The sequence below is a fragment of the Diabrotica virgifera genome, chromosome 10 (assembly GCF_917563875.1).
Source record: "Diabrotica virgifera virgifera chromosome 10, PGI_DIABVI_V3a".
In the NCBI taxonomy this organism is placed as follows: domain Eukaryota; kingdom Metazoa; phylum Arthropoda; class Insecta; order Coleoptera; family Chrysomelidae; genus Diabrotica; species Diabrotica virgifera.
This window is the reverse complement of record NC_065452.1, coordinates 53,115,964-53,138,741: the sequence shown is the minus strand read 5'-3', so window position 1 is coordinate 53,138,741 and position 22,778 is coordinate 53,115,964. Positions and strand designations below refer to the sequence as shown.

Below are 22,778 nucleotides of genomic sequence, written 5' to 3'. Positions count from 1 at the left end.
ACAATTAAGTCATGAGATAATAGACCGTTTCCACGTTTATGAATGCACTGTATATTAATATTAGTATAGTGTAAGTAAGAAATATACTAGAACGCTTTAAGAAACGGTTCCTTTGAACCCTTCTGTTTTTTACAAATACCAAGTGCCAGTGCCAGTGTGAATGTAATTTCTAAAAAAGTACCCTTAAAAAAAGATTCGAATCTTGAGTTTTTAGATCTCTCGCAGTCATTGCATCATCGACATCTTCTCTCCAGGATCGTCTTGGTCTACCTCACTTCCTTCGAGTGGGCGGAGTCCATTTTTATATTTTTTTGCCATCTATTTTCAGGCATTCTCTGTAGGTGTCCACACCAGTTTAGTCTTTTGGCTTCAATTATGCCTATTATGTCTAGATCAATTTCTATTTCTCTCCCAATATCTTCGTTTCTCACCCAATCAAGTCTAGTGAGCCGGCAACATCGTCTCGAATATTTCATTTCCATGGCCTTAATTTTTGATTTGTTTCTTTGATTTATTTCCCAGAGTTCGGCGCCGTACAACCCAATACTTTCTATTATTGTTTGATAACTTCTTCTTTTATTTTCTTTTTTTTTATATTTTATTATTCCACAATTAATAGTCCGTGTAACTGTCTGGCGTCTGATCTTGCTTGGCCAATCCTGGAATGTATTTCTTCGTTACTCCCTGCTTTTGATGTTATTTGGGCTCCCAAGTATTTGAAAGTTTCTGTTGGTTTTATAGTTCCCATTTAAAATTTGTAGGCTTTCTGGTTTTGCTCCTACAACTAAGTACTCGGTTTTTTGTAAATTAATTGTAAGACCCCACTTGATGTACTCCTCTTTCAGTTTTCTAAGCACATAGTCTATATCACTTTCGTCTGTCTTCAGCTAGAATGGCTTGATCGTCAGCGAAATGTATCGTGTACAATCGTCTTCGATTGGAATGCCCATGTTGAAGCACTTTCTTCTCCATAGCGACAGGGGGGCTCATTTAAATTTATTTTGAAGAGTGTAGGTACTAGTTAATTTGTTTACCGCCATATTTTTGTAAAGCTGTTGTAACTACTGCTTGTATATTTTTTACATATTCCTTGTGTTTCCATTCCTACTCAGGATATTGAAAGTGGCACACTATCGTATGGCTTTGTTAGATCTATAAAGACTACAAACATGACTTGGGAGATTGTGGGCTAATCTATGATAATTCTATAGGATATATAAAAATATGAAAGTTATGCAAAGAGATCGAGGACTTCCAAAAAAGATACGATCTATTTAACCAACATAAGGAAGTCAAAGAAGTTGTAGGAATAAGAAAACAAAATCTCACTGGTGCACTTCTGGATAGACACGGATTGTTGTAATACAGACCGATGAGAAAGTACAACGTTGGGCAGAATACATCGACGAACTGTTCGATGATGAAAGAGGGGACCTGGCACATATATAACTTACTTGAGGAGAAATAGGTCCAGATATTACCCAGATATTACAAAAGAAGAAATAATACACGCATTAAAAACAATGAAGAACGGAAAACTCCCTGGACCTGACATGCTTCCTATCGAACTAATAAAATATAATGAACAGCATATTGTTGTTTTAATACTACAAATCCTTAAATAATAGCTGTCGAGAGTTTAAACCACGATTAAAAATTTGTAGAGACCCTAACGGTGAAATTCTACATGACAAAAACTTAGTTCTTAACAGATGGGCACAACATTTCAGCGAACATCTAAATATAAACGATATTGAAGGAGGTTACAACATAGGAAATCAACAAAATCTACATCATCAACTACACAGTGAAAACCCAACAGAGAAAAAGTGTCAAATGCCATCCTAAAACTCCGAGACAATAAAGCCCCAGGAATCGACGAAATCTGTTCGGAAATGTTTAAAAAAAAGGTGGTGATCAACTTTTTGCAGCAATCCATAAACTGATAGTTCTTATATGGCAGAATAAATTGGAACCAGAAGAGTGGCTAAAGGTAGTAATATGTCCGTTGCATAAAAAAGGTGATCAACTGGATTGTAAGAACTATAGAGGCATTACTTTGTTAGCATCTGCATATAAAATCTTCGGCAATGTATTGTTTGAAAGACTTACAACATTTTACAAAGGATATTGTAGGTCAATACCAATGCGGATTTACTGCTGGAAAGTCAACTATACATCAAATTTAAGCACATGGGCAGATTCTAGAAAAGTCACTAGAATATAACATAGATACCCACCATCTCTTCGTTGACTTCAAAGCAGCCTATGACAGTGTTAAAAGAAGCGCATTATATAATGCAATAATAGACTTTGGGATCCCACCTAAGTTAGTTAAGTTGACCCAACTAACAATGCAAAACGTAAGCTCGTGCGTTAGAATTCAAGGAGAAAACTCTACGTTTTTTTTTCTCTACGAGAGACGCGCTGGCGTGTCTCCTCTTTAATATTGCCTTGGAAAAGGCAGTCAGAAAATTAAATAATAGAATGAATGGAACTATTTTTAATAGATCGACGCAAATTCTCGCATTCGCTGACGATATAGTTATAGTGGGCAGAAGTTTGAGAGACATGGTGCAGTGTTTTACAAGGCTTGCGGACGCGGCAAGTGAATTAGGACTTGTGGTAAACGAGGAAAAAACCAAATATATGTTGGTTTCTAAAAACTCCCGAAATATCCAACAGAGAATTCAAATTAACAATCACACCTTTGAGCAAGTCAAGGAATTCACATATCTTGGATCGCTAGTAAACTCAATAAACACTACAAGCGATGAAATAAAGCATAGCAATAGCAAACAGAACTGTTCACGGTCTCCATAAACATTTAAAAAATAAAAATATAAAACGTGCAGTAAAGCTCAATATATACAAGACCTTAATAAGACCGGTTTTGATATATGGAGCTGAAACGTGGACCCTATCTCAAAGTGATGAAAGACTTCCTGGTATTTTTGAGACGAAAATTCTTAGAAAGGTTTTTGGGGCAGTAAATGAAAATGGGCTATGGCGTCTAAGATATAACTTTGAACTGTATCAGTTATACACCGATCCAGATATTGTGAAATTCGTTAAAGTGCAGAGACTTACTAGTGCACATTGCACTACATTGTGTACTTACGAGTGCACATTGCTAGGATATCAGACCACGAATACACTAAGAGATTAACATTTTCAAAACCAGAGGGCACAAGAAGTAGAGGACGACCACGAAGAAGATGGATTGATGATGTGGAAGAAGACCTAAAAATTCTAGGGGTCAGAAGATGGAGCGGGAAGTTGCCAGGAATCGACAGGAGTGGCGACTTCTTTGTGAGCAGGCCAAGATCCACAACGGATTGTCGAGCCACTTATGATGATGATATTGTTGTTTTAGTGATACTCTTGAACAAAATTTATAGCTCAGTCATATTACCCAAAGAATGGTTAACGTCGATCTTTATTTGTCTCCCTAAAAAGAAGTACGTGTTAACGATCAGCTTTCAGAGGAAATTGAAATCAGACGTGGGGTGAGACAGGGATGCGTGTTGTCGCCTATTCTTTTTAATGCCTACTCGGAAGAGATTAACTCGGCCAGGACTAACTTAGATTACATTAGTGATGTACTGTAACTTTACATTAGTAACGAGATACCCAGTATTTAAACTACTAGCAACTTACCATTGCAAACGTGGCGTTGCTCTCCGTGTCAATAAGATCAGAAGTAGCATCCAAGGAAGCAGCATGTTCAAGTTCACATTGCCTTCTTTGTTTCTTCATATTTTCTCTGTGCATATCTGATCGAGAAGCGTAATTTACAAGTGCAAATTCTAAAAGTGCTCCAAATACGAATGTTAGGCAAACTCCTGTCCAAACATCTATGGCTTTTGTGTAGGAGACCGGTGGCAGGGAGGCATTGATACCCGAGGTTTGGGTCGCCATGGTCAAAAGGGTGGTAACACCTAAAAATAGAAAATAAAAAATTAATTATTATGAGAAAAACATTTAATTTACTATAATCATCTATTTGATTATAAAAAATCTCAAATGCTTGCTCTCATTGTGGAAGTAAAATTAAACAAGGACATAATCTCAGCCCTTTGCTATTCATAGTAATTATTAAACGAATTGATAAGAAATGAAAATAAGAACCAACCAACTACAGACAATAATAGGATACCAGGATGACACCCTGATAGGGCAAAGGGAAAGGAGAGAGAGAGAAAGAAAGACAGACTTATTTTTCAGTTTTCGAAGAAACACAGTCATTAATTTTACAATTTTTAGCAATCGCCATTTTTTTGTTTTAGAAGATAAAGTTTTATAGTTTAATCTCAAATATTAAACTTTTTAATGTTCAGCAAAAAATCTAAAAATGACATTTCTTACACTTATTGTTAATAATTAAAGAAGATGCCGAAATCTCTGCAGAAAGCGTATGGGTTTTCTTTATATAGAGTGAGTTTTATGTATGGAACGCCTTATTATTATCTCGAAAACGGCTTGTAATATTTTTATCGATTTTGTTATGTTTTGCTTTTGGTGTGTGATGCGACCGATATTATGGTGGTATTTACATTGTTGTCAGATCTTTCGTTTTTCTGAGAATCTAATGATCTTTCTTATTTTAAATAGAACACCCTGTATATTTTTTCGTTTTGAAATCATTAAGAAATACTGATTATTTTTCATCTATGTTCTCTACACCTAAATGCCATAATTTTTGAGTTATTGCTACATTTATTTAAAAATAAATTGTTTAAACAAATTATAAATATCAGTTTGTTAGATCCGGGTAGATATTATTTTAGGTTTTTTGGATCATTCGGAACGAAGCAGGTCCTTCATAATTTTTCTCTAAAGTTGATAGTTTTCGAGTTATAAACAATTTAAAATTGAAAAAAAAAAAGATAAATGACGGTCTTCAAGACTCAAAAAGATAAGTAAAAAATATCATTTATGAAATACGAAGTACGTAAATTCACACCTTATATCAGCTCTTGATAAGTGTTTTGGACTTATTTCATTTTAAAACATTGTTTTTTAGGTGTAATGCCTAAGGAACCTTCCTCATTATCAAGTAAAAAAATATATTTTAGAATAAGACATGGCAAAAATTCATATCGGGATCTGATGGAAGAAGGTTTGAACTTAAATTTAGGTACTTAGTAATTTCAAAAATGATATTTTTTACTTTATGTTTTTGAGCCTTGCAAATCGCCATCTTTCGTTTTTTTTTTCAGTTTTAAATTGTTTGTAACTCGAATACGATCAACTTAATAGAAAAAATACAGAAGATCTTTTTTGTTTCGAATGATCCAAAAAATGTAAAATAATATCTGTCCGGGCCGAAAATTTTTTTAATGTATAAAAAAATTATTATCAATTAATTATAGTCAGGACAAAATTATATCGAGCACCCCTTGTTTTTTATCATTTTTACCATACTATATTATATATCAAATAATTTTTTATCCATTAAACAGATCGCTGCAGGTCCATCTTATATCGTATCTTAGACATTAGAATATAGGTTATAGCTATTATTTAGGTGTAAGCAGCCACCCCTGCGTCCACCCCGTAGTAACATTTTCTCTGTGAACAGATAAATTAGATTTAGATACCTTTCCAATCTAAGACGTTTTCAAAGATCGCAAGTTTTCTATTTCTTCATATTCATGCGAAAGGAATTTATTGATTTTTATGTTAGAATGTTTTATAAATTTCAAAAATGAGGTCAGCGGTGTCATATAAAATCAATAAGATGTAAACTATAGAAATTAAGTTTTAAAAAAGGATATTGTCAAAATTAATTCGGAATAATTTTTTTTACAAGCCATAAAAAAACGGAAATAACAATATACATGTGCATCACACAAAATGAAACAAAATGAAATAGTTTTTGCCAAATTGCTAAAGAACATGTGGATTTTTGTGGGGATAATGAAAGTGGTCACAATAATAATAATAATATCGAAATCTGGAAGTAAAATAATAAAATCGAAATCTGGAAGTGTGTGACTGTGCATCCAACGAAATCGTACAATTTGACCACAGACAGACTGGTCTGTCTGCTGAAGTACTGCAGAATTGATATTATCGACGATCTTGTCGAACGACACCGCAGTACCGTGCGTGGCCAGGTTTATAGATCTAGGCAATCTAGTTATTACAATGGATTCTACCAATGGCACTCTAGATCTTCTCCTTCTTCTTCAGCCTGTTTGCATCCACTCCTGGACAAAGGCCTCCGCATGAGTTCTCCCTTCTTCTCTGTTTTGTGCTATTTGGTGGCAGTTTCTCCCCATTTTTGCATTGATGTTGTGTAGCTATCGTTTTTGTGGTCTTTCTCTTCTACGAGTGTGCTCGCATGGTCTCCAATCTACAATGTTTCTCGTCCACCTTTCCTTGTTTTGCCGTACTACGTGTTCTACCCAGTTTCATTTCATTTGCGCAATTCTTTTAATTACATCTTGCACCTTCGTCCAGTTCCGCACGTCCTCATTTTTCGTATTGATCCAGGAAGGCGAGGTCCAAGAAGAAGAAGAACATCTTGGTTAAAGAACCTGAGAACCTGGTTCAACACAACATCTGTGCAGTTTTTCCGCGCTGCTGCAGATAAATAAAGATTGCCATGATGATCGTCAACATTCGTCACGGGTAGGAACTTGAAGAAGAAGAAGAAATACAGTTAAGTTTTAAAAAAGGAGTACATCACTGGATGCCTCCCTGCATGTTATAATACTTGGATTGTCAGTCCTATTGCTTTTTTTTCTATTATCTACTTAAACATGTAGTTGAGATTGAGATTGTTGAGATTGTATAGAGTATAGATAGATTGTAATAAATATGAGGTTAGTAAAAAATTGGGGAAAATTTTATGAGATTCCACACTAAAGGTTCCATATATCATCACAGGCATCAATTTGTCTTATATTATGCTGATAAAATTTATACTAGAAAAACTTGAAAGGGTATAAACTTAAAAATATCCATAATCCTCTATTCTCTAATAACATTTTAAGTATTACTCGATAAAACTATATAATTTTTAATACCCTCAAGCTACTTTTATTATAACATAAATTACGGCAATGAGCCATTAACTGTCCATAAGTACATTTTTATTATCTGCTAAGTTTATATACACTGCTCCAAGAATCTAACGCAACGCTTTAAAAATTAAATACCAAATAACTTGAAAATATTAACTGAAATGAAATACATTTTATTTCGTATTAGTTTACTTTGCAAAACAAATAAATTTGGTGATGTTGTCGCTAACCAGCTTCACTATTCATAAATTTAACATAATCTTAGAACAATGTACAACAAAATTGCTAATTCTAAAATTAAATGTTCAATTTCTGTGTTTAATAAGATGTATTTCCACCCCTGCTACGGATGGCAGCTTGGCATCGACAATTCATACTCGAAATAAACGGTCTTAAAAGTTCATTCCAAAGACAAAACTTTGTTTCAGTTCCTGCAGTGGTTGGTTGATTAGGAGAATTCTACAGATGTCTATCAACTGAGCCCCAAATATTCTCTATAGGATTAAGATCGGCATTATTCGCTGGCCATCATATAACGCCGATTCCAACTTCCTCTAGATATGAAGTAAAGAAACACAGACTTACTCACAATCATTTAATTATACTTCGACGACCGGTTTCGATCTCTACAATATTCAGATCATCTTCAGGTCGGCGTTACAAGTAGTTAAATGATGCCATTACAAGGGATGCTTTGTAAGTTCATCGATAACATGTTTAAACGTCCAGATTATGCTAATAGGAGAGCTAGGTGAGGGACTGGGTAAGCGGACAGGCTTCGTAGGTCAAAACACAGTGAATTGGAATGGATCCTGAAGGCAGATGTGTGATGTGAAACAGAGACAGATGTATTAGTTAATGTCAAATTAAAATTGGTTGAAAAAACTGTAGAATATTAAAGGTGATCTGAGAAAGGAAGGGGTTTGTTTAAGCTATTGTATGATAGTGCATGTTCAGAAAGAAATATTGAATAAATAATTATAGGGTGTAGGCACTTACACTGAGAAATTATTAAAATAAATAAATAAATTAACACAGAACACATAGGATTATTATAACTACACAGACAAAACAACAAGTGTTTTAAATTTTGATTTTAAATTTTGATGTCAAAATTCCCTCTCAAAGATGAAACACAAAAACTAAGTTTGATTTTTTAAAAAATAAAAATCGGTTATTTAAGTGCATTTTACAAATGTAGTGCTACTTCCCATCAAAATTTAAAAAAATCAAAATCAAAATTTAAACCACTTGTTGTTTTGTTTGTGTAGTTATAATAATCCTATGTGCTCTGTGTTAATTTATTTATTTATTTTAATAATTTCTCAACGTAAGTGCCTACACCTTGTAATTATTTATTCAATATTTCGTTCTGAACATACACTATCATACAATAGCTTAAACAAACCCCTTCCCCTCTCAGATCACCTTTAATATTCTACAGTTTTTTCAACCAATTTTAATTTGACATTCTTTTTATCTAATTAATTTTGTTATAGTTCTCTACATTTCATAGATTTCCTAGTGTTAGGCACCTACAATGATACAAACTAACTGACATCCCGTAGTCCTGTGACCGGGAACAATACAAACTTGAAATTTATTCTTATTTGTCATTTTCCTTACTTCGACCTTTGCCCATAGCTCAAAACTCCTAAGAGCAAAGACCTTCACAATCGTACAAGTGTTTACAATAAGTCAATTTACACCTTAGCTGCATTTATGAACATTCCCATCCGAACGTTGTCTTTCTCATAACTAATACATCTGTCTCTATTTCACATCACACATCTGCCTTCAGGATCCATTCCAATTCACTGTGTTTGACCTACGAAGCATGTCCGCTTACCCAGTCCCTCACCTAGCTATCCTATTAGCATAATCTGGACGTTTAAACATGTTATCGATGAACTTACAAAGCATCCCTTTTAACGGCATCATTTAACTACTTGTAACGTCGACCTGAAGATGATCTGAATATTGTAGAGATCGAAACCGGTCGTCGAAGTATAATTAAATGATTGTGAGTAAGTCTGTGTTTCTTTACTTCATTTAAAATGAACTCACATATGCAACCCATTCAACATTCCTCTAGATAATTTTGTACTACTATGCAACGTGCGGTTGTACATTATCGTGCACTAGAACAAAATCTTCGCCAATTCAAGGAGCAAATGGCACAACATGATCTTGAAGAACGTCAACGATATAAATATCTGTGAGCGTTGGTGGTACCGTTATTAAACACCAACATATTCTGTACGGCCCGTTAAAGAAACGCCACCCCAGACCATAACCGACCCTCCACCGAGTAACGTCGTTCCTCGCGTGTTACACTGTGTGTACCGTTCAATATGATATCGGCACACGTGAATACGCCTATCACATTTGTCCAGACAGATTCTACTCTCATCTGTAAGCCCAGAAACAGACAAACCACTCTGCAGCGCTACTCTGTGGCGCCACAAAGTAGCTTCCGATGATTAGCCGTTAAGGTCCAAACCAGACGGGCCACTCTGCAGCGCTACTCTGTGGATCCACAAAGCAGCTTCCGATGATTTACCGTGGGTTCTTATGTGAAGTGGACGTCGCACCCCAGACGAGCGACTGTGGCGAGCCACAGTCGCCGAGCCTCACTTCTAGTGGCGTCCAATAGTGGCAAACGCCATTCAGACGGACCACTTTTGTAGCTGCCGCAGATGTTTAGGGTGAGCACCTAAAATGAATTTCGATTCGAAACAGTTTTTGATTGAAATGCAAAACAGACCGGATATATGTGATACAGGAACCCGAGGGCATATTTATAGGGCATTAAAAGGAAAAGCGTGGGACGTCATCTTTGAATTATTTGTTTCTGAAATTAAAGAAGGTAGCCCTATCGAAAAGAATAAATCCCATAAGCAATGTTTTCTCTATTTATATTTACATTTTATTATACCTACATTGGATGCATTTGAACTGAACAAAACAAATACTTACAATCTTGTTTGTTTATTTATGTTAAATAGTGGGGTCCCATCCTAGGTCAAAAAGGTTTTATTGTTAATTGTTGAAAACAAAACGATAAGATATCAGTTAAAAGGGGGTTGCAAGCTAGCATGTTTTTCACTTTCACTCAGTTGTCAGGTTGTATCAAACTATTTTACGCCTGTAGGATACCAGATGTACTGGTTGATTTTTATGTGTTTCTTTATGTGATATAGCTGTTTGTTTGGTTCTTATTAATTCCATTTATGGAGTTTATTGGTATTTTTTAAAAGCGTTGAAATTGTATAAAATATTTAAAACTATGGATATTCAAACACTGATTTTGACAAACACACTTTTTAAAAAAATATTAGCCGGCAAGTTTTTAATCATTTGATTAAAGTTACTGTTTTTTCTCACCCATTACATTAAACGCCGCACCCTTCCAAACGATCCACTTCGCAGCGTAGTCACTGGCGCTAGAAAATCGCCTTTTTCAGCCACTCTATGGATCCACAGAGTAGTGCTACAGAGTGGCCCGTCTGGTTTAGCCCTAAATTCTTATGTAAATTAAACGTGCCATTCCAGATGAGCGACAGCGGCCAGCGACTGTCGCCGCTAGTAGCGTCCGTCCACTACAAAATTTTTGGCGCTACAAAATCGCCTGTCTAAGCCACTTTGTGGCGCCACAAGGTAGCGCTGCAGAGTGGCTCGTCTGTTTCTGAACTAGACAATGCTATTCCAATTACCCTCCAAGCAACGGACATGATTTAATTCTAATCGTTGTCTTAAGGTGCAAAGTCGTAAAAAACGGTTTTGAACACGCGTTGTTACACGACGTCGACCTTATGCTGTATGCCTAGAATGTCTACCGGTCTCTCTGTACTGTTCCATAACTTGTGAGACCAATGTACGGTGTACGCCTAGCCGTTCCATTAAGCGACTGTAACTCCAACCTTTTTCGTGCAAAACCACTATTTGAGCACACTCCTCATTAGTCAAATTTCTCGATTCGCGTTGCATTTTGATTAAAACAATAGCAAAATATTAGCAACAAACAGCAATAGTTCACATAACAACTAAAAATGATATCAACCTCTTATCAACATTAACAAATTTACAGCTCCTTTGTTTTGTTTTCCTTAGAAACCGGTTGAAACAAAAAACAATTTAAGTAACCTGATAAAAACATTCTAAATACATGGTACCTTCAATACCAAAATGAATACATCATTCAATCTTCGCTTGTCCACCTGCACATAGATCCCAGTCATAATGTTCCATCTATTTCGATCTAGTGCTTCTTGCATCCATAGCCTATGACACAGTTTTAGACCATTAGTCCAACGTGTTGGTGGACGATCTCTGCTTCGGTAGACATCATCTCTTGGTCTCCATTCCAGTATCCGCTATGTCCATCTATTATCTGTCATTCGAGCCACGTAACCTGCCCAGTTCCATTTCAGTATTGCTACTCTTTCTGCGGCATTAGCCATCAGCCACTCCTGATCTTTGTCGTAGCTGTCGGTTTGGGATCTTGTCTCGTAGTGAAACGCCCAACATAGCACGCTCCATCGCCCTTTGAGACACATGGATCTTTTGCACTGTTCTCCTTGCTCATGGTCAACGTTTCCGCATCGTAAGTCAACACAGGCAAAACACACTGATTAAAGGTTTTTCTTTTAAGGTATATTGGTATGTCAGACGATTTGAAAATACTGTTCAGCTTGCCGAAGGTTGCTTAGTTTAGGTCAGTCTTATACGACGGAGGAGCTCAACGGTTTGGTTATCTTTTCCTATGCACATCTCATGACCTAGGTATTTATAGGCCATTATGGATTTTGTTCCTACTCATATATATTCGCTGACTACAAGATTTGTCATCATCTGGGTGTTAGATATATTTATTGTCAATCCCCCTTCTAGCGAGGAAAGGTAGAGCTGATATAAAAGTTCTTTGGCCTCATCTATCCTATCAGCTATTAGTACAATATCATCTGCAAACTTCAGATGGCTAAGCTTTTCTCCGTTTATATTTATGACCTTGTCGGTCAGTTTTGTCCTTTTACATATATATTCCAAAAGCGTAGTGAACAGTTTCGGCGATATGGTGTCCCCCTGACGTACTCCACGTTATATCGGGAATTTCTGGATTTGACGAACACCCACTCAACACCCACCCTAACACTGGCTGTTGCGTTTTGGTATATGTGTTTAATAATTATATTTATATTATACCGATAGTCAATTCGGCATTCTGTCAAGGATTCCAATATTTTTTGTTTATTTACGGTGTCAGAGGACTTTTCATAGTCCACAAATATTAAATATAGTGGTTTATTATACTCAGTGCATTTTTCTATAAGATCCTTTATTACCAGTAGGTGATCGTTTGTTTCATAGCCTTTTCAAAAAACCGCCTGTTCTATGGACTGATAAAATTCCAATTTATTTTCTAGTCGTTTCGTAATTATTTTTATGAATAGTTTATAAATGTGGGAAATCTTAGGTTGGTAGCATCACCTTTTTTTATGAAGTATGACAAAAAAATGAGTTTTATGAAGTATGACAAAATGAATACAATTAAAAAAGCATAAACGAATCTTTCTTTTTTTTTGTTTTATATAGATGGTCCGTTAATTTCTTGGAGCAGTGTATAACGGTGGTTACCTGTTTTACTCTAAAATTTTCAAGTTAGGCGCTGCAGAATGTGCAGCTCATCAGAAATTGAGGACTAGTGGAATTTAGGGCACAGGGTCACAGCTCAAAACGGCAGAGCTGTGTCTCCAAATATAGAAAATAACCCAGTGAGCTTTTATATGAAAATGTAGTAAATTCGTGAAATATGAATGGCAACGGACTTTAACTAGGACATTACTTTAGAAAAACGGGATATACAATTAATTAAATATCCACAAGGAAGAATTTCCTGTAGCTGGCTGTATACCATTTTTTACAAGTAAATTAAATGAAAAATGTTTCAAGAAACCCTACCATGATCAAATATTTGTTATAGAGGGTGGTTCATCTTATTCGCCTCGGTCTCTGTACGGAAAACCGCTTGATATTTTAAAAAAATTTCTTCACAGAAATATACAGGGCCTTTAATACTACAACCTAAAAATAATGTGAATTATACAGGGTGTTCCAAAAAAGAGTGGTATATCAAAGTTATATTTTTTCTTATGGAATGCCCTATATCTGATGACATTATTGAATTGACCTTAAAAAATAAGCTACACTTTCATAAGGGTTCCCTATACCTAAATACAGGGTGTTTTGATTTATTTCGATTTTTATAAAAATGTAAGGTTTTAGAAAAAAATAAATATCTACGAATCTAAGGAGGAGTAACAAATTATTTCTTGGATCTTAATAATAGACTATTTAGCATACTTAAACAGATGCTTATTGCAACAAAATTTCTTACAGGGTGGTCAAAATATGAGATTGTTCTATTAACAAATTCACGCTGTAATAACTTACTTATTTTAAATGGAACACCCTGTATCTTACTAGTCTATCGCGTAGAAAATTTTCTTAGCTTTCAATTTGTATTAGGGTTTCCTATACCTATCTTTTTACAGGGTGGTCAAAATATTAGATTGTTCTATTAACAAATTCAAGCTGTAATATCTTACTTATTTTAAATGGAACACCATGTAGCTTACTAGTCTATCGAGTAGAAAATTTACTTATCTTTCAATTCTTATTAGGGTTTTCTATACCTATCTCCCTTCATTTTTTAAATATTTAAAGATTTCCTAATTTGTAAGCTTTATAAATTAGAATTACATAAGTACCTATGTCGTGTTTATGTACAACACATCACCAACACCGTTGGTTCATTCACCATTTTAGTTGATTTTGGCCTACATGTGAAATTGAATAATATGTTTATTTTAAACTGAATACCCTATATTAGATGCCGTATTCTGGAAGATATTTAAAATATATTTCATTCCGTATAAGTATTTTCCATATCTTAACCCAACGGTTATTAAGTAAATTTAAGAACGCCACTTTTTGTTTGAATCTTTAAATCGCAATTACAAACAATTAAATGCAATGGCTACTTTGACGAAAACGAGCCTATTGTACAAAAATATGTAAAAATGGGTATTTACAGAATAACATGGGAATTTATATTTACAGAATAACATGTGTATTGAGAATGTTAACATGGAATTGAAGAGATTTTAAATATCTTCCGTTATAAAGAATAGAATATCGAGTATGTCATTTAAAATAAGAACACTCTGTGTGATTAAATGATAAAAATGTGAATTTTATTAATGAAACTATCTTGACTAAGATATTTAAGTATATTGCCGGTGTTGGTGATGTGTTGTAAATAACCACGACATAGGTACCGTGAAATGGGGTGAGATTGATCAATTTTAACTTTATTTTATTTATATTTTAAACGTTTTTGTTACTGTTCTATATTTAAACATTTCACGTGTTATATTTATATCTAAAGAGTACTGATTTAACACTAGTTTTGTTTTAATTATTAAGAAAATCCATTTATCTCATAAAAAAAGGGTGATCAATCTTAGACCCGTTACTGGGGTGAGATTGATCATGATGATTTTATAGCATGAAACAGTAGTGCTTTTAAATAGAATATGATCAATCTTAACCCTGACTAATTCGGTCAGACAGTTTTTCGAATTTTTACAAAGGGGTGAGATTGATCATGAGGGGTGAGAATGATCACACTATTTTTATTGTACTATTCTTTATTTATACAAAAAAAAACATATTTTAACAACTAAAAATGTAATTCAGAACAATTTATAAAAAAAAAAAGAAAATTTGATTTAACATTCTTTTATATTAATTTCTCCGCGAAAATGATATTTTTGTATCCTATCAGAAATCGTCTCTCAAGTGTTGGATCTGGTAGTAAGGCAACTACATCATTGAAGGAAATAGTGGATATGTCATTTTTAATTATTTTGAAAATCTTCCTCGATCCTGCTAATTTTAGGCCTTGAACTTCGATTTCTTCTCCTTCTACAACTCCTTTTACCTGACAGACATAGGTAGATACTCTTCGGTAGATGCACATTTTTTTTCCGGGGTCATCTGAGACGTTGGACTCGATGTAATTAAAAATATTTTCAACTGGAGCATTTTCAATCGTTTGTTGTAAATTGTCAAAGTATTTTTTAATCAGGTCCGGAGATACTTCTGCTCGGCTTTTTTTAATATTAGTTGCTAATCTTTTACCAGCAATACTTCCATGTCTCTTCAACAAGCTATTTACCCAGTCAATTCCAGGAATATTCTCCTTAAATCTAGATACACTTCTACCAGTTTTGTCCAAAAAACTTTTGACGCACATTCTCAAATCCATTGCACTTAGAGGATATCCCTAATCTGCACACGTTAAAATGGCTACTTCTATAATGGCTATAATGGCTACTTCTTCTTCATATTATGTGAATACAGATCGTCCACCTGTTTTCTTAATCTTCCTTCCATGGTACTTGTTATTTAAAGTTCCGTAGGACAATTTGTATTTTTTTGCGGCTTTTCTTAACGATAATCCATTTTCCAATACATCGTGCAGTGCCTGATTAACTTGTTCTTCATTAAAATTGCCATACGTTCTACTGCCTAATTGTCTTTTGTACGTTCTTCCCATTTTGATTGATATTCTTAAATCTGTGACAAAAATTATAAATTAATTTCTGGAACGTACGTAACGTGGGGTTAGATTGATCACTTGATCAATGTCGCCCCATTCAATATTATCCGCCATCTTAAAAAAGCTGGCGTTAGTTAAAATGCTAGATACTTAAAATTATTATTACAGAACCATACGAAATAATTTTATAACACTAGAAATAGCGAACTTACCTCTGTTCTTTCTCTACCATCAAAAGTACACAAACTATAAAAATAGGCCAAAAATTATGGTTAATTTCAAAGCCACAGAACTTCTTCCCAATGCCAATTGCAAACTAACAACGACGTGAACTGATCATAGTCAAGATCCAAGAAATGAATAGTGCCACCCCCAGAAAAAATTTTACATTGTTGTCGGTTGTATCTACATATATGTGATACAACGACAAATGATCAATGTCACCCCGGGAGATCAATCTCACCCCATTTTACGGTACTTAATTCTAATTTTTAAAGCTTACAAATTAGGAAATCTTTAAATATTTAAAAAATGAAGCTAGATAGGTATAGGAAACCCTAATAAGAATTGAAAGCTAAGTAAATTTTCTACTCGATAGACTAGTAAGATACAGGGTGTTCCATTTAAAATAAGTAAGTTATTACAGCTTGAATTTGTTAATAGAACAATCTAATATTTTGACCACCATGTAAAAAGATAGGTATAGGAAACCCTAATACAAATTGAAAGCTAAGTAAATTTTCTACGCGATAGACTAGTAAGATACAGGGTGTTCTATTTAAAATAAGTAAGTTATTAGAGCTTGAATTTGTTAATAGAACAATCTCATATTTTGACCACCCTGTAAGAAATTCTGTTGCAATAAGCATCTGTTTAAGTATTCTAAATAGTCTATTATTAAGATCCAAGAAAAATTTGTTACTGCTTCTTAGATTCGTAGATATTTATTTTTTTCTAAAACCTTACATTTTTATAAAAATCGAAATAAATCAAAACACCCTGTATTTATGTATAGGGAACCCTTATGAAAGTATAGCTTATTTTTTAAGGTCAATTCAATAATGTCATCAGATATAGGGCATTCCATAAGAAAAAATATAACTTTGATATACCACTCTTTTTTGGAACACCCTGTATAATTCAAATTATTTTTAGGTTGTAGTATTAAAGGCCCTGTATATTTCTGTGAAGAAATTTTTTTAAAATATCAAGTGGTTTTCCGTACAGAGACCGAGGCGAATAAGATGAACCACCTTGTATGTAATGTAATTTTTTGTGTGAAAGTCCTTTGTGCACGTATTTGATATTTTTAACTTTTCCGACTACAAAAAAACCAACAGCAAAATTAAGCAATTTTTTCAACAGACAGACAAGGTTTTTTCCATTATTTAAAAACTGCATAAGAAATAGAAGTATTTTTATATCGTACATGGGATCCATCTCTCTTCATAGTGCTATTTTGAACTTTTTGACCATAGCTCTGAAGATGGCTTTATAAGCCGAAAACCCTCAGCTAGGAATTATTTATTTTACACACTTCAAAATTACACTTCTCCCTGTTTACCTGTTTTTATAATTTGTTTAAATTTTTTTTTAATAAATGTAGTAATAACTCCGAAATTATGGCCTTTAGGAATAGGGAATATAACATGAAAAATAATTAGTATTTCTTAAGGACGTCTAACCGCAAAAATATACAGGGTATTCTATTTGAAATAAGAAAGTTCATAAGATTTCTAGAAAAACGAAATGTTTGACAACAATGTAATAATAATAACAACCACTAGAATATTGGCCGTATTAGAAAACCCTTACCCACGAAAATCTATAAAAATCTTTCAAGCGGTTTTCGAGAAATTACCGTGTTTCCATACTTTCTCGCTATCCTGTATATTTATATTCTCTTCCAAATCTATACTTTTACCGTTTTTTCCTTCTTCGGATTACCTCAGTTCTATACCATTTCTATAACATTCTATAGGTACAATTTACATCTTCCTTTAATTTGATATTCAGTCATTACGTGTGTTGTACGTTCAACCCTTTTAATAATACACATACCCAAACTTATATTGAATCACCATATATTGCAAAGTAATATTTATTTCTTTTGAAAAAACTTATTGTTGCGAAGATTAAAGGTTTTTATTGAAAATAAACAAATATATAAGACAATCGGATAGGACAGCTCGGTACGGTATAATATGTTATTTGCTTGAGTTGCAAATTGAATGAAAATAAATAAACTAACTTTTGCGTCCAAAAACGAAAATATGCCTGATATGGGGTTATAGAACTTACAACGAGGAATGATTATTGGTCTTGTAGAGAAAGTAATGTTCTCATAGGGACATAGCTGTAGAGGTAGGCGTAATACAGGGCGTTCTGTCCAAAACCTGTGTTAGGTAACAGGAACTAGGAAAGCTCAAAAATAAAGCAAGGGAAAGTCGCCAAAAATAATAACGGCTCTCTCCAAGATCGTTTAATTGTCCAATCAGCTGGAAGACACCCAACCATTTCTCACCTGCAGCTCCAAAGGCAGCTTTTGGAAGCTACAGGTGTAACTGTTCGGTTGAAACGATAAGAAGAAGAGTTCGTACCAAGAAGTATACAGCAGGAGACAGTTATGTGTTCCCGAGTTATCCAGGTAGCACAAGATTGATCGCCTAAATTGGTGTCTTCACCACCAAAACTGGAACATTGGGAATTGACAAAATATGCTGTTTTCAAAAAAAGTCAGGATTTGTGTAAAATCAGATGACCCATGAAATCGTGTACTTAGGGGCCGAGGAAGACAAGCAAGAACGAAAACTGTCAGATCTGTTCACAAATATAAAAGGAAAGTGTAATGTTCTGGAGAGGAATTGTGATCCGTAAAAAAACTCCTTTAATTTTCATCCAGTCAACTTGAACTGCTCACAGGTATGTTGATAACCTGTAGTCGGGCTCTGGAGAGGTTCAATAGGATAACATTTTATTTTATTGCACGATAATGGACCTCTACACACCATAAGAGTGACTACAGACATCATTGAAGCAGAAGGTATCCCTTGTTTGGACTGGCCTGCTTGCTCACCGAGCTTAATCCTATAGAGTATTTGTGGGATATGCTTAAAAGAAAAATTAGAGCTAGCCGGGATAATCCACAAAACACCGTACGGCTAGTACAAGCTGCTCTTAAAGGATGGAGCAACCTACCACAACAAAATGTTGATAATTTTGATTAGAAGAGTGCCCACGCAAACTGAAGCTTGCATAAGGACTAGAGGTGATAACACTGACTACCACAAAATACAAAAAAAAAAATAAATACAAACAATTTAAACATTATTCGTTTTACATTGAAATTTTGTATGCTACTGACTTAAAAACAACTACTTTCAATTTAAATACTTTATTGTTATATTTAATTGTTATGTATTTGTTATTCTCTCTCTCTTGGACCATTACTCCTGGTTGAGTATTGGGCGCATCTGCGTTTCTTGGCCGATAGTGTAAGACGCCTGGTGGCCAGCTCAGTGCGTCTTCTTGTGTTTATTCTCTGGTTAATCTGCGTAGCAGTTCCTTCCATTTTCCTTTGTTTCTTGCTTTGTTTTTCACTTCCCCCCAACTTAAGCCGATTCTGTTGTGTTCTCTGGTTACTGTTTTCTTCCAAGTATTATCTGGTCGTCCCCTCTTCCTTGTCCCCTCAGGTTGATATTCGCGTGCTTGTCTTGTGATGTTACTAGGATCTTTCCTTAACGTATGGCCGATCCATTTCCATTTCTTCTGTCTGATTGTTGTTATTATACTGGTTTGTTTCGTTCGTTTCCATAGTTCTTCATTCATTATTTTTTTAGGCCAGTAAATTTTTAGGATCTTTCTTAAGGACCTATTTACAAAAGTCTGTAGCCTCTTTGTTGTGCTTTCGTCGTGCTTCCAAGTTTCTGCTCCGTAGAGTAATATGCTTTTTACACAAGTATTGAATATATTGATTTTTGTTGACTCTGTTATTTCACTTGTTTGCCAGATTTTATTTAATTGTTATTAAGTATTGTTATTATTTGTTATTAAATTGCTTTAAAATAAATATTGTTTGACTTCGTGTGTTTGTTTTTTAAATTCGCACTAAATAGTAAGAAATATCAGATGATTCCATATAAGTTTGGGTGTGTGTACATACTAAGTTTAAAGTTTTAAGATACAGTATTTTAGTATTATAGTAGGTACTTTATAATAATTAAGATAATTCATAATATATATTCTATATTCTCTACTATCCTGAAAATTTGGCAACATTCTCCGAAAGTCCAAACGTCAAACGAAATCGAGTACAACGGCTTTAAAAAATGAGCAGGATTTGATGACGTATTTTATGGTTATTTTTGTCTTTTATCTCTATTAAAACAAAAAAAATATTATATATCAATATGAAATACCAATATCAAGTAATATATTTACAAAGTTTCCTTTGATTTGACTTTATTTAAAACTTTTTAATTCTATTTAAAATCTAATTCCAATAGAAACTAGTCATCAACCTTTCTTGTGTTCTACGAAATCATAATATGCAAACCTACCTTTAATTGTTCCGTCCGCGTCCGTACAAAAGGGCTTGGATCGGCTGAAAACGGGTTTGACATTTCTCATTTCGTAAAATTATAATGTCTGGTAACGCGTCGGTTTCTTTTAATTGTTTAATAAAATATCAAATAATTGTGTTTAGTAGTTAAATATTAGTGAAAACAAATACATCTAATGGTATATTTGAGGTATTTTTGATATGTTAACTTAATAGAGTTTAGATTACTTTAATATTTCGAAACTAAATTTGAAAGATTCATTTTTGAATTTTCGTATTTGCAATTTTATTAGGTTTTGTCTGATTTCGTCTAAATAGCATCATAATAGTATTCTAATTAATTCAACTTAGATATTACTGAACATATTCACTTAATTTTACAGTTGTAATTAATTATTTTTTTGAAAAACTGCATCTAAAAATTCTTAGTTTGTTAGCCTCTACTTCACAATGGGCTAGTAGTCTAGATAATATTTAGGTATCTCTGTCTGGTCCGATAGGTATTACACATGGCTATTAAACAAGTTAGCACTTGCGTTATATTGAATATTTGTAATTATATTATTGATATTGACTTGTTTTAATCAGATTCAAATTTATTATTTGCGTCTTTTTCGTTTCTTTCAATTAATCTGACAGTTATCATATACCTACTATGTTATAGTCTAAGAGCTAGTGAATCCTCCGACTAACGGTCGTCCTGTAAGGCTAGAAATTTTACTAGTGATAATTCATAGCACACCAAGGCTAAAAACCATGACCTGGCAGGCCTCAGCGGTGCACGTGTATCTACCAGGTGAATCGAAAAGTGCAAATTTAGGGGGTAAAATAAACTTTCTCCTGTAAGGTTTAAATTTAAGTATGTATTTGAGTAAGTCATTTAGAAGAAATGTGTACAATGACAGGCGATTCTGAAGAGCATAAGACCTTGCCAGGCGAGGGGAAAGATTAGGGGTGTTTCCTAAAATTATTCTTTTTGCATCGAACAAATTTTTTTTAGGTTTTTTGAATCATTCCAAACAGAAAAAGTCTTTAGTGATTTTTCTCTTAAGTTAATAGTTTTTGTTATATAAGCGATTGAAAATTTTGAAAATTGCGAAATAGGCCATTTTTAACCCTAAATCGGACAATTATCTAAAAATTTCAATGTTGCCAAGGTACGTAGATATTCTTTAAACATTTATTGATGAAATCCCAAAGAGTTATTTGCAATAAAATATCGAAAACCCCTTTGTTTTTTTAATTGCTAATCAAGCAGGCGCGTCACTGTAGTATAAGTGAGGACGTTTGAGTTTGCATAAATTCATTATCTCGAGAATGGGCAAATTTCAAGAGAAATCCTCAGACAGGTCGATTTTTATTTTTGAATTAGGACTTTTTGACATATTATATATATATATATATATATATATATATATATATATATATATATATATATATATATATATATATACAGGGTGTTTCATTAATATTTGTCCATATAGTAACTGGAGAAACCTTAGCACAAAATACGAAGATTTAACCTAAAACACTTAAATAAAATGTGGTTCCTTACTGAGTTACAGGGTGTTTTATCTAAAAATTTAAAAACTATTTTTGCTCAGAATTTTAAAACCGTTCGACGTATCTTTTTCATACTCGGCAGACAGTGTGACTATTATACACCCTACTAAATTATAATAAGCAAACGTTTCTAGCTACTACCAGAGGCGTACGACAGGGGATAGTGAATGGTTGACCCTTCTCAAATTCTACGCCACTGGAGGAATTGCTATTTTGGTGCCATTTTTAGATTCTTCAAAACTTTCTACGTAAATAATATACTCTTCATTGGTAACAATAAAGTTATTAGTTTTCGAGATATTTGAAGTTAAATATGAAACGGGACAGTTATTTTGATTAATTTATGATATGATTCATATGATTAAAATTTAAAAATTATTTGTACCCAGTACTTTAAAACTATTTGGCGTATCCTTATCATACTTGGCAGAAAGTGTAGGCACTGTACACCCTACTAAATTAAAATAAATAAACGTTTCTAGCTACTACCAGAGGCGTACGATAGGGGATAGTGGCTGGTTGCCCCTTCCCAAATTCTACGCAACTGACGAAATTGCTATTTTAGTGTAATTTTTTGATTTTCCAATACTTTTTATGTAAATAATTTACTCTTCATTCGTAACGATAAAATGATTAGTTTTCGAGATATTTGAAATTAAAAATGAAGCGACACAATAGATTAATCAAAATAACTGTGTCGTTTCATTTTTAACTTTAAAGATCTCGAAAACTAATGAGTTTATCGTTACGAATGAAGAGTATATTATTTTCATAGAAAGTATTGGAAAATCCAAAAATTGAACTAAAATAGTAATTCCGCCAGTGGCGTAGAATTTGGAAAGGGTCAACCATTCACTTTCCCCCGTCGTACGCCTCTGGTAATAGCCAGAAACGTTTGTTTAACGTAATTTAGTAGTTTGTATAGTACCCATACTTCCTGCCAAGTATGAAAAGGATACGTCGACTAGTTTTAAAATGCTGAGCAAAAATAATT

General features: G+C 33.8%; 1 protein-coding gene across 6 annotated transcripts in view; it reads right to left on the bottom strand.

Annotated features, from left to right (window-relative positions):
* LOC114339556 (glutamate-gated chloride channel) overlaps positions 1 to 22,778 on the bottom strand; it is a 485,597-nt gene that overhangs the window by 5,775 nt on the left and 457,044 nt on the right. For all 6 annotated transcript variants that reach the window (XM_050641478.1, XM_050641473.1, XM_050641475.1 and 3 more), the window contains one exon: positions 3,661 to 3,941. In XM_050641478.1, coding sequence (XP_050497435.1) covers positions 3,661 to 3,941 — 281 coding nt within the window. The remainder of the gene's footprint in view (positions 1 to 3,660; positions 3,942 to 22,778) is intronic.